The sequence below is a fragment of the Ursus maritimus genome, unplaced genomic scaffold, assembly GCF_017311325.1.
Source record: "Ursus maritimus isolate PB19 unplaced genomic scaffold, ASM1731132v1 scaffold_3, whole genome shotgun sequence".
In the NCBI taxonomy this organism is placed as follows: domain Eukaryota; kingdom Metazoa; phylum Chordata; class Mammalia; order Carnivora; family Ursidae; genus Ursus; species Ursus maritimus.
Window position 1 is genome coordinate 28844216 of NW_024425563.1, and position 17999 is coordinate 28862214.

A 17999-nucleotide genomic window follows, 5' to 3' on the forward strand; every position below is an offset into this window, starting at 1 on the left:
AGGGCTAGATCTCAGGACCCTGAGATCATGACCTGAGCCGAGATCAAGAGTTGGATGCTTAACTGACTGCGCCACCCAGGTGCCCCTAGAAGCCCATTTTAAAACAAAACAGAAAAAAAAGTTATATTTAAGAAAACTTACATTTGGAGAGTGCAGGTCTCTGATGATGCCTGCTTTCTACCCAGACCCCTCTAAAATAAGTTGTTTTTTGTTTATTTAATGAGGAATTATAATAGTTTGAGCAAGCTAAATTTTGCTACCATATTCCTCCCTTTGGAGACAGCGCTCTGTGACGTGTACCTCCTGGCTAAGTGAAGGGTTTAAATGTGGGTGTCCTGAAGGGTCTTAAAAGTCCTTGGTCCCCTGCACCCCAGCCCCGGGCAGAATTCCCATGAAACTGTTCTACAAATACCACCTCTGAAGGGCGCCAGTATCTCGGTCATTTCTCTATTTGAAACAAAACGGCAAAAACTATCCTGAAGTCCACATTATGTTCTCGGGTTGGTCTCCCTCTAAATTCCACCTGGGCAAATGGAACAACAGATACGTTCCCCAAATCATTTGATACTTTACTTGTTTGAAACTAATGAGCATTTGTCTTTTAGTTTTCCCTTTCCCTGCTCAGTACTCAGGGCTCTCGTAACCTTCTGTCATGTTAGGCTTCTGGCTGGGTTTACTCTCCTGGCTGCATTTTTTGGGCATTGGTTCTCTGGTTGATTATCAACTCTCTTAAAGTGCCCCCAGTCAAACACAGGGCTCCTGATGGGGTCCGGCTGGGTCAGGGTACAGCGGAGATGCTAGCTTCTACCGTGTTGAAGATACATTTCTTTGAATATTTATATTATTTTCTTTAAAAGGTCACATCACATTTTTGGCTGGTGAATTTTTGGTTAAATTAAATCCTCAGATCATTTCATTTGATCTCAGCCTTTTTTTAACCACTGCCAAGTCAGGTCTTTCTCCCCATTTAGGACTTGATTTTGTTTAATCTAAATGAGGGACTTTATATTCATTTATCCTTGTTATCCTTGTTAAATATAATTTTGCTGATTTGGGCCCATTAGGTCATGATGCCGACATTTGTCCTATGAGATTTCCATGATCCAAGCTTTGTAGTCTCTCCAAAGTCATTCTTGTGTCTGAATCGAAGTCATTGATAAAAATGTTCACCAAGGGCAGCGTGCCACCCTGCCAGGAGCCGCCTCCAAGGGATTCATCTATCAGTCAACTACAGAACCTGTTTTTTAAACAGCAGCCAGTGTACCCTAACAGGCATTCCATCCAGCTGCTCTTTCATTATTTTATTCATAGGGGCTGTTCTCTGAGGCTCTCAGATGCTCACTTGAAATTCATGAGCTGTGCTAATTACAGTGCCCTGATCTGCCCACAAACCTCTTCAGAGGCTGAAATAGCTGACGTGACCTTAACTTGGCTTGATTTATTCCTCCCTCCTCCTCACTAGCCCCCCCCTTCCTCCTCCCTCCCCCCCCTTTTTTTGGTTCACGGTATCTCCTTGTAATCCATTTGAGAATTTGCTAAGAATTGAAAGTAGATTTATTGACCCATTGTTTCTAAAAAATTTCCTCACCTTTTTTGAAGATTGGAATATTTAATTAACTTTAAATGACTCAGCATCTTCATTTTCCATGATGTTTCTAAAGTAACAGACAGTACTTTGAAGATTATATTAAAGTTCCTTAGAATTTAATTGTATGACGTGTGTGGGCCTGGAGGCTTCAGTTTACTTTAAAGCACTTATATAGACATTCCTGACCTACTCTTCCCTTTTTATGTCGATCGGAGTGTTTGCCTCCCTGGAAAAGGCAGGCCTGCTTTGATCTCCATATTATATCATTCTTGTGAAACACTGGGTCCCCTCCTTTGCACTTAGTAGTGTAAGTTCTCTGTGTGGCCTGTAAGAGTTTTGTGAGTCTCGTCTTACCCTGAACACTACCGGTCTTCCTGGTGGTGGTGGTGGTCAGGGTTTCCTCATTAGTAATATGATTTGCCCTATATTTTTGGACACTTCTGACTTTGGGCCCGTCACAGAACACTCCTATGGTAGCACTAATTTAGAACCTATCCTCTTTTCTGGGATCGTTAGCAATTATATAGTGAAAATTATTGAGGTTTTTTGTTCGTGTTTTGAGTCCTATTCTCATAAGAACTTCTAATCTGAACTTTTCATCATGTGCTGTCTTTAAAGTCTGGGCTGCACGGACACCTGTGCCTAGCGTTGCCTATTCTTCAGCCTCCTGAAGTAACACAGTGATTTTCTTCCGGAGTTCTTGCTACCTGCACTTCTGTTTCCCTGTCGTTCTTCCCTGTTCATCAGAGTGGAGCCCAGAATATCAGTTCTCCATGTTGCTTTTAAGAAAGGGAGCATCGGCCTGTTGTGATGGTGCGATGTGGGGCTCTCAGGTGCCCCTCCTTCCCCAGCAAAGACGGAGGCAGATCTCTGAGTGACCCGCTCCCCCGTCCCCATTTCCTCCACGGCTACCCCGATTGCCTCTGTGCAGCTTCAGAATCGCTTCGAGGAAAACTTGGCCCCTACCTCTGTCTGCCTTCTTGTTTGTCACAGGATAATTTTCGATTCATTTTAAAGAAAATTCTTAACAAATTTAATTTATTTCATAAAAATTTTTAACATCTCAGCTAGTTTTTTTAATAGCATTTTGTTTTTTATTTTTTGATAGCTTATTTATTTATTAATTTATTTAGAGTTAGAGCGCAAGCTGGGGGGGAGGGGGCGGTGCCGAGGGCAGAGAGAGTCTTAAGCAGGCTCCATGCCGCGTGTGGAGCCCGGCACGGGGCTTGAGCTCATGACCCTGAGATCATAACCTGAGCTGAAATCAAGAGTCTGATGTTTAACCAACTGAGCCACCCAGGTGCCCCAATAATCTCTGCTAGTTAAGACCACTAGTGGAGATTAAAGTACATGTAACAAACTCAAGGTGCCCCTATATAGAATAAAAGCTTGTATCTTTAAAATTTGTACCACGTGTACATTAGTTATACTGGCTTTTAAAGAAAAGGGGCATTTTGATACCTAATGTGTATTGAATCAAGTGCTGAAAATATTGGCTACCTTGCATGATTTTAAACTTTTTTTTTTTTTTAAAGATTTTATTTATTTGACAGAGACAGAGAGGGAGGGAGAGAGAGGGAGAGGAAGAGGGCAAGCACGACCAGGGGAGTGGCAGGCAGAGGGGAAGCATGCTCCCCACTGAGCAAGGAGCCCAGGACCCTGAGATCATGACCTGAGCCCAAGGCAGATACTTAACGACTGAGCCACCCAGGCCCCCTAAACTTCTTTTTGAAACATGAAATCATCTTCTATTTAAAAGATTTCAAAAAAGGAATAATGAAATCCTCCAAATTCTACATAGGCAGAGCAGATAACTTGAGAAATCATTGAGAAACTTATCTTGTTATACAACTATAGTTAGATATATGTAGGGACACGTGGCAGGGGTGGCCGAGACCCCCCCCCCCCCCCCCGCAGGTCTGATGATTTGCTAGGACTCACTCACAGGACCCAGCATGCAGTCCTGCTCACCTCATGGCTACTATTTGTTACAGCAAAAGGATACAAAGCAAAGTTAGCAAAGGGGAAGTGTGCCCTAGAGCAAAGTCTGGAGGGAACCAGGCTCCAGTTTCCAGGAGTCATGTCCCAAGTGCAGTCACACAGGACATGCTTCATTCCTCCAGCAACGGATGGTGACGACACTGTGAGGTGCTGTCTAGTAGGAAAGCTTATTAGGGATTCAGCGCCCAGGGATTTTCCTGGCTGCTGGTCACAGAGGCAACCTCCGCCTGACACATCCCCCAATTCCAGCCGCCTCCTCCCCCCAGCAGAAAGTAGGTGCTCTGCATAAACTGCATGCGTGTACAGTGCAGGCTCAGCGGCCCGTTCCCATCAGTTCTGGGAATGGGGGGAGCCCTCCCCAAATCCAGGCTGCTGGCTGCCAGCCAGGGACCAACTTGCTGCTAGGTCTTTCTACAGACAGCCATCCCAGGCCACTGTGTTTCCCTTTTCTACACAGGACCTATGGACGTCCTCATGGGAAAGGAAAAGGAAGGAAAGAGATGACCGGAGGGAGTCAGAACAAAGGGAAATTTTCGAGTTGCTTCCAGATCTCTGGCTCACTTGGCTTAGTTTATTCACGTAGATCAAAACGATCAGTCCTCAAGTTCAGAAGTACAGAAGTAAAAATGATGCCCTTCAATATGTTTCTTAATTGATGTAAAATGCATAGATAAGAGAGACTTCATTCGTACTTTTTGCAGGGAGCCAGGCCTGCATTGGGATAAGCCACCTACTTTGCAAGCGGTTTTTGCGTGTGAAGCAGTCCCTGGGCATTTGTGACCTTCACAGTCAGCCATCTGTGAGCAACCCCAAGAGCCCATGAGGTGCCAGTTTGTTGTTTTTCTGACACGTGAATGCGACTCAAGTCCCAAAGCCTCTGCAGGGGTCATCCCTAGACTGCCAAGTGAACCGGCTGCCCAACCTCTGCGTTTCAATACTATTCATTCTTGTAATAGCAACAAAACTCACCTCGTAGTGCTGATGATGCACGTAAAATATGAGAATGTAGCCAGAACACAGAACATTTGGCTAAAGAGTGGGATTTGACAGTCTCCCAGATCCACGGCATCCTAATACCAGTTAGAAAGAAAACCGGGTTCAGGGAGTGTCCCTCTCATACACACGTTGCTTATCAAATGAGCAGACAAATGCCCAGTGCTGGCTGATTCACGTAAGCCCGACACGGGGTAGCGCGGCTGCAGACCTCGTGCGTACAGGGGCCTCTGAGGTCGCAAAATCTTCAGAGAAGCCAGGACTTCAGGGGTTCTTTTGCACAGTTATTTCATTTATTTTTATTTCGCCAGGTTATAAGTGCATCTCTTTATGTAGATTTGGGTCTGAAAGTCTAAATATTCTAGGGTTATAGCTGATTTTCTCAGTCATTCTAGTGAACTTCCTCCAGGAGGACAGCTGTGGTTAAAACAGCTCCGCTACTGGGTATTTACCCCCCAAAATACAAAAACACTAATCCAGAGGGGTACAAGCACCCCTATGTGTATTGCAGCATTATTTAACAATAATCAAGATACGGAAGCAGCCCAAGTGTCCATGGATAGATGAATGGATAAAGAAGATGTGGTGTATATGTATGTATGTACGTACACACACACACACACACACACACACACACACACACACACACACAATGGAATATCAGCCATAAAGGAGAATGAAATCTTGCCATTTGCAATGACATAGATGGAGCTAGAGAATATAATGCTAAGTGAAGTCAGTCAGTCAATGAAGAGGAACAGATACTGTATGATTTCACTCACGTGGAATTAAAGAAACAAGTAAAGGAAAGAGACAAACCAAGAACAGCCTCTTAACTATAGAGGACAATCTGATGGTTACCAGAGGGGAGGTGAGTGGGGGGATGGGGTCATAGGTGATGGGGATTAAGGAATGTACTTGTCACGATGAGCACCGGGTGATGTGTGGAATTGTTGAATCAGTGTATTGTCCACCTGAAACTACTATGACACTGTATGTATGTTAACTACACTGGAATCAATACTAAAAAAAAAAATAGTGCTACCGCCCATGGATGGGGTTTGCATACATTGTGGCAGTCTAATATATATGCAGTTCTTTCTTGTTTTATGAAGTTTTTTTTTAATATAAATTATTTTGCTCATCTTCAGGTTCGTTAAATAAGAACTCTTGTACCTAATGTTTCTTTTTCTTTTTTTTTTTTTTAAAGATTTTATTTATTTATTTGACAGAGAGACAGCCAGCGAGAGAGGGAACACAAGCAGGGGGAGTGGGAGAGGAAGAAGCAGGCTCCCAGCGGAGCAGGGAGCCCCATGCGGGGCTTGATCCCAGGACCCTGGGATCACGCCCTGAGCCGAAGGCAGACGCTTAACGACTAAGCCACCCAGGCACCCCATACCTAGTGTTTCTTTCATTAATACGTTAAAGGAAGTGACTGGTTTTAGCATGAGATGTTTCAAAAAAACACTGTCAGATAAGTACCCCCCTCACCGACCCTCCTTCTGTTTGCCTTTAATGACCCCCCCCAGCTATTTGCAAATAATAAAACCTACCTTGCCTCAGATTTTAGCAGAACAAACCTCTCTAAGTGACCTATAAGTGCCATCTTTGAGGAGATAGAGAGGAATTCCTGCCTCTTTTTTCTCTCTACAGCTAGCATGTATCTACTGAATTTCTTCTTTTGTGTGTGACAGAGGGGAGATTGAGAATCCTCAGCGTTAGGATAATAACCTACACAAAATTTCTTAATGCCAGCTCTCAGTTAGCTGTTTCCCTATCGCTTGACCTTTGCCACTGCCCTTCCTCCTTGGCAGGTACTTAACTGCTGTCTGTAATGTTCATTTTTATTAAATAACCACTCGACAGTTATTACTGAAGTATAATTTACATGCTTATTCTCAAGGTTCATTTTCTTTTAAAGAAACCATAGTAATAGAAACACGTAGATTTTTGTCAGCATTTACGTTTATTTGGTTGTCCTTTACAAAGGGATTAGTGGAAAATTCAAAGTGATTTTTAATTTTACGAAGATACTGGTTGCTTAAGACCTTGTATTAACCTAGGTAGGCATCTGCTGACTACGATATCCCTTATTATTATTGGATGGATGTGGATGAAAGTGAATTATTGTAAAATAGACATCTAAAAGGTGTTTCTTCATAGAGTAAACTTTAATGGCTAGATTTCATGTCTTTTGTCACTAGCGAATTCAAATAGCNTGTTGCTCTGAAGAAAATTCTGTATTTTTTTGGTTCTCTTCTTTAAGCTGATATTTTCTCATCTCATGTTACATGTTAATACACTGGCGAATCAGTATTACTTAGATAATATACAGTGCTCTGTGTTTACTGTATTCTTTTTCTTTCCTTTTAAGACTCAATGATGAGGCACGGCGGCTCATTGCCGAATTGGGAAGTACATCTATTACTAATCTTGGTTTTAGAGACAACTGGGTCTTCTGTGGTGGGAAAGGCATCAAGACAAAAAGCCCCTTTGAACAGGTTAGTGTCTTAGACTTTCATAATTAATGGACAAAAGTAAATTGTGTGAAACCGTACAGTACATACTCCTAGTTATTTGAAACTTAGACAAAGCAGTTATTAAATATGTTCATATGTTTTTCATAAGCTCTTGGTAATCAGTTATTTGAAATAATCATGGCACTGTTTTAAAATCAAAACTAAAAAATAGTTCTATTCTGCCCGGAAAATGTTTTTATGACAGTGCATTGCCATGTGATTGCCTTTATCATGAGCCATTTAGGAAGCGTTCATTATTAAAGATTTTAATCGAGCTTTTGGTAATCCGTTAAGTTTAGAAATACTTTAGAACTTAGTAAAGTGTAAACTTTACCTTTTGGCTAACAAGTGATCCTTTTGAAAACGTTTGCACTGTATTTGAAGGTCCGTCTGGCCCCAAGGTTGCCCATTTAGTCTCTTGAACTATAATTTGCACGAACTCATCATTGACATGAGCGTGAGTGAAACAAGTACACTAAAGTATGCCGTGGCAGAGAAGCAGCTTGTAAAGGTTTTTTGTTTTTTTAAACTGTATACTGTTACTGTATTCCAACAGCACATAAAGAACAATAAGGACACAAACAAATACGAAGGATGGCCCGAAGTTGTCGAAATGGAAGGCTGCATCCCCCAGAAGCAAGACTAACGCGGAGGAGATGGAAGGAAACGCACTTTCACGATCAGCGGCTGAGCTGTGACAGAGAAGCGACGTGTAAATACTTGAGGAGACGCGGCCGTCTTGGTGTGTGCATGGGCATTGTCTCTTTTGATACCAGGATTATTTATTGCTAACGTAAATAGACGCCTTTGTAAATAATCATCACAATGAGCAAATCACCGAACCATTTCTAAGCACATTTCCCTAATAGTACAGTGTTAGACCGCTGCAGCAAGGACATCTTTCAGTTCTAAAAGCATACCCAGTGGATAACTGAACAGATTGTGAAAAATATATTGATATATATATTGGTCGCTGTGAAAACCTATCATGGAATCATATGGATTTTAGGGAGGAGACTTTGTTTTCTTTTATATATGTGTGTGTGTGTGTGTGTGTGTGTGTGTGTGTATATATATATATGTTGCCTTTTAATGATAGTATCTTTTAAATTAGAAAGATACTTGGCTAGCTGTGTGTGTAATGTTACTTTGTAGTCTGACTCTCTGGTGTACCTTTTTTCTTAGTTTTTCTCTCTCTTCCCAAAAAACGTAGAAATAAAATGATATAAAAATCTATATCAGATATGTGAAAAGCACAACAGAATTCTTTTTTTAATGTACACAGTAAGAAAGGAAATATGTAAATGTAGGTGGTATTCAGGACCGTAGCTCTCTGGGTTTTGTGTTAGGTTTTGTGTTAGCAGTGTGAATAATTTGATTTCCCAGAAGCTGTTCAGAGTGAGGCGGGAGGTGGCAGGGCAGCCCCAGAGCCAGGGGAGCGGCCCACGGCCCTTCTCCGCCCTACCCAGGTGGTTCAGGACGGCCGTGGCTGTATAGTTAGAGCAACGCTGGCACATGTTTCCGTATTTGTTACCAGCATCGACCAAGCGGTTGGAAAGAGGCATGCTTTAATGTCACCGTCATGTTGATGGTAAACCAAGAAATATAATTCTGTATCCATCTAACTTCATAATAGCAGTTTTTACCTGAAGATACAGCAACATATTTAGAAAAATCTTAATTACTGAGTGGACTGATAACATTTAAAAAATAATTTTATTTGACTCCAGATGATTTCATTCCCAATTCTACGTAAAATTTTGTTCCCTTGAGCTGTTCGGTAAATAACTCAAGTTTGTTTGTTTGTTTCTGTTTTGTTTGTTAGGGCCGTAAATACCGATAGTGTATGAAGTATCTTAAGCTGGAGCATAAGTTAGTGATCAGACTACTCACAGTAAAAGGCAGCACTTAAATTTTGAATCTAAATTTTAGATGACTTGTATAAAAAAACTAAAGGCAGTATTTTTATTTTGCTGTAAACCAACTTGGAAGCTATTCAGCTATTTCTTAAATATTAATGAACTTCGGGGTACTGGTTCTTCTCTCAAACTGAATGTAATTCAAGAATAAATGCACCTTCCACATTTAAAGAATTTTTGTAAACTTTTCAGATTTCTGGTGCTTATGTGCTAACTCACATTCAGCACGTGTATTTTGACATTTAAAATACTTCCCTAGAGTCTGTAAGTTAAAAGAATAGCCATTTTCCAGTTCCAGGGATGGTGAAATAAATGTTGTGGGGTTTTTGCATTTTTTTTTTTTTTTAAATAATGAAATACTCTTGGTTTTGCGTTGTGAATTGTTTTGTGTTGTCTGGCAAAGTAATATACCTACAGAACTGCACATTCGTGTTTGTCAGGCGTTTGTCGTGCTGCTTAACATGGAAAATGTAAGACATTCCTGTGGTTAAACACACTAATGTCCTCAGGATGTATCCTAACATGTATAGAAGTTGAGTATCCAGATGGCAGGACATCCCTTTTGAGGTAAAAACTATAACCCGATAGCTTGGGGAAGCTGCACAGAATGTCGGGAGAAGCGCTCAGCGACGGGCTCCGTGTGGCCTTGGTGCGCTTTGCTTTTGTCTCAGCTCTGTCTTGTATAGATTGTGCCAACTTTGGAAGCAATAATTTTACTACATTTCATGTTCAGATAGCTTTCAAAAGTCCACATTATAAACGAAACAACATTCCTTTAATGTTAAGAATTTTCTTTATTAAAATCAGAAATTTGGCATTGACATTTTGGTATATTAAATGGTGTTATAAGGACTTTTGGGTGCATATTTTTTATTTGTAACCGCAAATTTTTTTTTTCTGGAACAATTGTATTGTATGCCTATTAAAATTAAGCTAAGGCAGTAGGAAAATAAGTGATACTTGGGAAATTAAAGAAAAATTGAGCCAGAGTCTTTATATTCCTGACTTTAATTTGATTAAAGTAAAATTTATCATTGTTCTGTCTACACTTCGTATTTGTTTTGAAACGAATCGGCTAATATCTTATTATTTTATGCCAGGCGAAGCTCAGAGCATTTAGCCTGTATTGCATTTATACTGTAACAGTTTTTACAGGTTATAATTTGAAACCCCCAAAAGATGATAGTTTCAATTCAGTTGACATACCCCGTTTTTCACTGAAGGAATGAGAGATGTGTTGTGTTCAGGTAGGATATTAAGAGTAGAAATGCATTGAGTATGAAGGGAAAAAATGGCTTGTGTTGATCAGGGAAAAGATTTGCCACTCCGCGTCTTCAGTGAGGGCTCGGACAGCAGTAGGCCCGTGTACGGTAACGTGTAGATCAGGATCGAGTACCAGATCTCACCTTTTCTAAAGTACTCCTCAGAATTCTTTTGCTGCCTGTACCCGGGATGATTTTTCTATCACATACGTGGTTTTTGAGTGTCACGTGCCAGTGGCTAACCCCCGTTCCCCTCAGAGCTCCCTCAGTTTCACTACTCCCATCCTCCTGCTTGTGTCTCCTCTCCCACACCCTTTCTTGACGTTCCTGTCACATCAGAGCCAGCGAGAGCCAACAGCAGGACGCCTGGCTTGGGAGGGGCAGCCTGTCGTGACGCAGCTTGAGGAAGCGTGGGGAAGGCCTTCCAGGAAGCTGAGACTTCTCCGCCAGAACCTTCCTGCAGTCCAGCGAGGGTGCAGGCCGCTGCAGGGTGGCTGTCCAGAGGAAATGCTTTCAACTCCAGGATGTCTCTTCCAGAAGGAAAAGGGACTGGCTGGCCCTTCAGTTAGAGACAGAAGAAAGGTTCCTCTTGCCTTGTTTTGTGGGCAGTTTATAAGCAAACTTACTACAGGGAAGATCACCTTCCCAGAACAGCAAGGTCACAGGTACAGCTTGCTGCCGTTGCTGAACTCACTGTTGAGGGGCGCCTGGCTGGCTCAGTCGTAGAGCACGTGGCTCTCGATGTTGGGGTCTTGAGTTGGAGCCCCACCTTGGGTGTAGGGAGTACTTAAAAAAACAGAAACAAGACTCACTTCAGCTCTGCATACGTACTCCCGTCGCTGGAGTGCACTGAACATCAAAGGACGTTGAGACTAAGTTGGTAAAACACAGTGTTGTATTTGGGAAAATTGATTTATGAAACTGCATGCTTCTAACGCTCCGTGTTATCAGCCCGTATTTATTTTACTCCATCACCCGCAAGAAAAGGGGCCTAAAAGCTTCAAGAGGAGTGAATTCTGTCATGGAGACCGTGTCGCGTACTGGGAGGAGTCAGACTCGCCTGAGTATGTGTCTCTACGCCAGTGTGGACGGCACGAGGCGTGTGAGAGGGTCCGCCCCTCACTGCCGTGAGTTAGGGGAGCCGCCGCGTGTTGTGGTGCCTGCCACGGTGCCTGGCACATGCTCACGAAATGCACCTGCTAGTATTGCTATTACGACCGTGTCTCCTGAAGGCTAGTCATGATTTAGCCAAAAAGGCCAGCCTCCTTCAGCTTCCCGATCCCGTCCTACCCAGTGCTATGGTCTTTATGCTTGTGTCCCCCCAGCATCCATATGTCGAAACCTAATCTCCAATGCGATGGTATTTGGAAGTGGGCCCTTTGGGAGGTGATTAGGTCAGAAGGGTAGAGCTCTCCCTGAGGGTAGAGCCCTTAGCAAAGAGACCCCAGATTGCTGCCTGACCTCTTCTGCCACGTGAGGACACAGCAGGAGAACACATGAAGCAAGAAGTAGGCCTTTACCAGACACTAAATCTTTGGGCACCATCTTGGATTTCCCAGTCTTTAGAACTATGAGAACTGAATTTCTGTTGTTTATAAGCCCCCAGTCTGGTGTTTTGTTACAGCAACCCAAACGGATGGAGACACCAAGCCAAAAAGGAGCCATTGAGTGGCTTGGACAGTAAGGCCGTGACGAGGATGCCGCCCCTCACCTGTGGTTCTCCTGGACCTAAGCCTGACTGACTATCCACCTGTCCTTTCATTCGCCACACTCCTTTTCATATGCAGAATTCGGGCTTTTGTGGTTCTCCAGGCAGCTGGCAATTCAAATACACCGTGAGCTGCACTTGCTGCCCCAGCTGGAGGGGAAGGCGGGTGAAAGTGTGTGGCTTCAGCCAGAGGCCGGGAGTGTTTTCTGATCCCTGTCTGTGGCCGTGCGCCATGCTGAAACCCCACGGCCCCGAACACCTGGGACCCTGCGCCTCGTCATCTCCCCACCTCCCCATCCACCCAACTCCTGCTGCAGGGCAAGGTGGCATGGCCATCAGGTCAGAGGAGATGCGGGGACTTGCGGGCACCCTCTCGCACACCGGCATTTGCTTCTTGCTCAGAGGGAATGTGGAGGTTCTTACCCGCCAGCAGTGCAGCCTGGGCAAGAGAATTCTTAAATGGATTTTGAAATGTTTTTTGCTTGCTGAGACCAACGCTTTGCTTAGTAAATACGTTATTTGAACTTTATACATTTGACTTTCAAACCGATTTTCCGTGATGCATTGTGCCTTCCTGCGCTGTCCTGCTTGGATCTGGCACGCTCAGATGGACAAGCCGACCCCAGAGCTGGTGAACTCCCTGCCACGTCTTAGCCTCGGTATCCTCAGCAGAGCGTTGAGTGGGATTGCTGTTTTCTGTAGGTATAGCCCTCAGAGCTGAGGGGAGTATAGGCCCATTTCTGGAAATCAGGTTTTAGCAAAGAGCCCAGTCTGAGCCTGAGAAGTTCTCTTACCCTAAAGCTTCATTTGAATTTTTCAGTTTATGATTTGCAGATGTTCATTTTAACATAGAAATCTTTTCAATTATTTTAAGTTTCAGCTTCCAAAAATGTTTAGCTTCTGCGTACCCATGAGTACTGAGAGCCTGATTAGAGAAGGGCCGTGTGCTTTATTTGACCAGAACAGAAAGGAGCCTGGAGGAAAATGTCTTGCCAGTCCAAGCTCTGAGCAGAGGGAGATTCAGAAGCAAGGACGCTGACGGCATCGTCAGGAGTACGGTTGGCGGGGAAGACGGTGGTGCCTGAGAGTTGCGGATCTGGGGGGACGCCCTGCGTGCAGACGTGGGAGAAGCAGCTGGTGAGAATTTCCTTGGCTGTGAGGAGCAAGCCCTGGGCCCCCAGCCCCGGTGCCTTTCCCAGGGGAGGGCAGCCTGCCCGACGTGGCTTTCTGTCGTCCCTGAGGGAGAGGACCTTTAATCTCAGTAAATGAGCTTGCACTTCTATAGGAATCTGAAACTTTTGACCCAGGAATGAGGTTGGAAGCCAATTCTTGTGGAACTGTTAACACCTCACAAGGGCATGTTAAAATTCTGTTATGGAAATAGTCTGTTGGGGGAAGGTTCCCTCTAATTCTACAGCATTGGGTGTGTGAGACAGGAACACAAGTACAGTTGTGACAGTTGCAAATTTGAGATTGTAGTTCTCTATCAGTGAAGTCTAGTTTCTCAAGAAATGATAAAATGGGTATCCGGGGAAAGAAAAAGTGTTCAAGCCAGCAAAAGGAGAGAACTTCTCGTTCTGAGTAGTGAAATTTATCCTTCAGCTTGTCAAATTAGTCCGCCTGTACCCATTAAGTAGGGGGCGTGGTGAAGAGGCTTTATCACATTCACTTTTTCGGGTTTTCCGTTTTGCTGGCTTGCCTGGTATAAACCCACGCGGAGCACACGGGTGTCTGCCTGGGGGCTCGAGATGAAGCAACTTCAATGGATACGACCTTCAGCTTGCACAAGATTATATGTCAGTTATATCTCAGTAAACTGGGGGGAGGGCAATAAAAACAATACAACTTACAATAAAAACCTTTTTTTAAAAAGAATGGGGATTATGTACTAGAAACAGGTAATTACTGACTTACATTTTGTCTATTTACACCTTTCTTTAGTTAGTGAAGAGTTCAAGGTGTATTTAAGTGTGCAGTTAAGTTTGCTGACATTTCTCCTTTTTCAAAGAATAACTGGGGGCTCCAAGAGGCCACCCTTCCTTCTTTTTAGCTAAACATGACCGAGTGGATATGGGCATGATTATGACGGTTTGCTTGTTACTAGCATGCAAAGGGGAAGGCTCGTGGACCTGTATCGAGGTGAGCCTCCCCGAGGGTTCCGAACAGCACTGGGATGAGGGAACGGGGCAGCCCTACGTCCCCCACTCGTTCTGCGTTTCCATTCTCACACACCAATCAGATGCTTTCACTTACTCTGGAAATTAAAAAGTCACATACAAAACTATAGTTTGTGTTGACTTGGTCCACATTTATTATCACTTTCCCTTTACAATCAGTGGGAGAGGCTGTGTTTTCCAGCCTGATTTTGTTTCAAGACGTTTTTTTAATCATGTAAACCACCTCTAGTGGTTTTGCTTTGGATATGAATGTAAATCATTACCAATAGTAAATTTCATCCATATATTAAAAATGACACTTGATGTAACAATTGGCTGTAAGCACAACAATAAAAAGGATGTAAGTATTTATTTAATGTCGCACTAAATTAGTTCGATCTTTACCCCTCGTCATTTCCTTTTGGAATGATTGTTAGGCTCCTGCATAATCCAGCTGTTAACCACACTGAGATCTAAAATAGCAGGCAGTTTAGATCACTTCGAGCTTAGAAATCAAGAGCCAGTGTCTTTAATTCTATTTCATGGTGAATTCTAAGATCTCAGTTCTTGCATCACTTCACTGCTGTTCTTCAACCAAGTTTATACAGCCAAACCCTGAAGGGACATCCTGTAATTTTCGCCATATTTACAAATGCCCAGAACTCTTTAAATGGTATACCGTAAACTCAGTGTGTGACAATTTTGTTGCTGCATGAGGCACAATATTACATGGTGGCAAAGGGCACAGATGATGAATACATGAAGTTACTGGAAACAACGCCTGGTATAGAGTAAGCGTCATCTAAGTGTCTGCTATTCTTCTCTATTTCAAAGGAAATGAGTCCCTTGTGTCCCTCCGTGTCCCCCTTTCACTCTATGCTGCATGTGTTTGTCCTTCTCAGCTAAGCCCGTCACCCCACTCCAAGAAATGTTATGACTTAATCACATCTGGTCTATAGTGAGGCTGAAATTAAAAAAAAAAAAAAAAATCAAGGCTTCTCAGCCAACTTTCCTTAAGAAGGGCTTGTCCTGAGGAGTATTCATGGTTCCCGGAGATAGGATTCTAATTTTTCTTCTGGGTCATAGTGTATTACACTGTGGGGATCACTGTCTAAGTGACTCCAAATGGTTGGTTTGACTCTGCAGTCTTTGGTGGCCTTTGGGACGTGATGCGACAAGTACCCTCAGCTCCTCCAGCTGCCTATCAATCAATATTTGGACGGAAAGCTTTTCTGGTTCCCCATTTTAAACTAAGTAAAAACCCTGACCTACCAGTACTGACGGTACTTCAGAAAGTTAAAGCGTGGCCCTAGAATACCTACTGTGGGTATCACTTGATTACAAAGCTGCAAAAACATAACAGGCTCATAGCATCTAACTTACCTAATTAAATTCTAGCGTTATTCTAAATACAACTATCATAATTCTTTAAAAAGAAAAACAACTATCATTCGGCTTGTGAATAAGGAAGTAATGCGGTTGTTTATAGTCAAATTAAAGTGTTTTTAATTTTTGTAACATACTCTCAGGGAAATGTTGTAATTAGCAAACTTCTTTATCCAGTGGTTACAGATAACGCCATTTGATATGTTTTCTTGGTATCATTTTCAGACAATCATCATTGCTTTTTACCACTGTCTCTATTAGGCACTTCCCAATTTACAAAATATCGAACTCCTAAGTGTGAAATTAATACACCAGATCACCTCTTTCTCCTTTTACGCTTTAAAGGTCACGAAGGGCATTTAAAGAAATGAAGGCACTTTGTATCCTGTACACAATCCACAGCGCTTTGCGCAGCTGTAGGCCTGACCCAGGTGCTGCCCGAAAGCTGGTTTCCAAGCACATCGCTAGAGCTGAGGACGTTGAATATCTGTGCTGTCCAGCACCCACGTACCCTTTGATGGTAACTTCACATCCTGGTTTTCCTCTCTGGATTCACCCCTTCCCTATTCTCAAGCTATGTGGGTTTAGTTAGAGTTGACCCCACCTCCAGGTTCCGGCGCGGGTCTTGATTTCCTTAAGATGATCAGTGTATTTATCCCCTAAGCCCAACTTCCAGTGGCCATTCTGATTGCAGGGATGGACACATTAACCAGCTGGAGCCAGTGAGACTCAGAATGACCTTTGCTGGGCATTCTGTGAAGAAGGAAAAAACAAAGTGTTCCTTCTCTCCTATGGGAGCAACCAAAAAAGAACCTCTCTCTTTCCTTAGAATGAGTGGTAGGAGAGGGCGAGGTCTGGGGGAAGGGTGGCAGCCATGTTGCTAAGAAAAGAGGAGAGTCTGGGGCCACTAGGGGCTGAGTGGGGGCAGGGAGGGTCCACCCCACCGTGTGGGGCCTGAAGTAGAAGAGAACACTGCAGAAGCCAGCCTGTTTCGGCTAGAGCTGGAAAGACCTGAACCATGGGAGCATCATGGGAGCTTTTTGATCAAGCTTCACCGGAACCAGTCACAACTCTGGACTTTCAGTTACCGAGTCAGTACATTTCCTTTAATGTTTGTCATCCTGGGTCGCGTTTTCTGTGACTTGCAACATAAAGAGCCCTAAAGAACGCAGGCAAAATAGCCGAGACTGGATGGGAACATTTGGGCTCCACAGCGTGTATCCCCAAGAGCACCATGGTGCTACCTCAACCCTGATGGGGAGTGGGAAGAAAAGGAGCCCAGGCCAGGTTGTCCATCAGTCACACGGGTGAGAAATTCAAGGATGGCTTCCGTGGTGTTGCCAGGGAGGAGAAGTAAAAGAAGAAGCCGGAGACACAGCTTGGGTCTTAGGAGTTCCTGCTCAGGCCGCCCAGAGAGGAGTCTGAGCTGGCATCACTGTCTTCAGCAGTGGCTTGAAGAGTAATCAGGTATTTGGCATTTAGAGGCTGTCTGGTTCTAATTGGTTGGTAAGGTAATTATGAAAATATTTCTAGTTAATAGAAGAAATTGGTTGTTAATGGGAACCACTCTTTATCTTTAAAAAAAAAAAAGAATGCTTATTTTCAATGCAGACAAAGATTTACTGTGCAAAACAAAAAGACACGAAAGTGTCTCTCAGGTTATTCTAATCAGTGGATGCTAAAGATTGGTAAACTACTCTTTTAAATAAGTACTATATTTATTCAATTGTCATTTCTGAGTTTCTCATTTATAAATAACAATATTTTTTTGCTAAACTTTAAGGGTCACAATTAAATGTTTGCCTTGAATTTAATATTAGGCAGACCTGAGACATTTTCCGAGGGTTTGTTCCTTTTCACGAATTATTGCTCTGCCTTGGTAAATAAAATGGAAAGGCAATAGAATGAGCCCTGTGGGCAAGGAAACATTTCTTTAGCTTATTATAAGAAAAAGAATATTCTTTCTTTGTCCTTTCTGAATTTAGAAATTTTTTCCTATATAATACTGAAATGTTTAACTATTCATAAAAAACATAAGCGTCTACAGTTAAACACAACCTTAAATATAGCCCTGTAATTTTTACCAGGAACCTTGTAAAATATGATGAATGTACATGCATGAATACTAAACTTAGACCATTCAACATTCACATGGAAATGCAGCATTACATACAATACAATAAATATCCAGGATCATCAAATCCACAAATTGATCATTATTTTGATTTAGATTCTTTTATCCAGTTAACACTTTTACTGCATAATTTATTATAATAACCTTACAAGTTAAACATAACTAATTAAAAGCAGAATTTAACTAATCTGCTGAAATAACACAATTCTCAATATTTTGCAGCATATTTTAATCTATAACATGTAAAACTGTCATTCTGACAAGAAAAACACATCCATATAACTAACTACTCAATTAACTTCTTTTTCAACGTTTAAACGAAGAGTTAATAGT

General features: G+C 42.7%; 1 protein-coding gene across 2 annotated transcripts in view; it reads left to right on the forward strand.

Moving 5' to 3' along the window:
- The window catches only part of FAM3C (FAM3 metabolism regulating signaling molecule C), a 51801-nt gene extending 41745 nt beyond the window's left edge, over positions 1 to 10056 (forward strand). For both annotated transcript variants that reach the window (XM_040644065.1, XM_040644066.1), the window contains 2 exons: positions 6957 to 7083; positions 7658 to 10056. In XM_040644065.1, the coding sequence (XP_040499999.1) occupies positions 6957 to 7083; positions 7658 to 7747 (217 nt within the window). In that variant the 3' untranslated portion in view covers positions 7748 to 10056. The remainder of the gene's footprint in view (positions 1 to 6956; positions 7084 to 7657) is intronic.
- The last annotated feature ends 7943 nt before the right edge of the window (positions 10057 to 17999 follow it).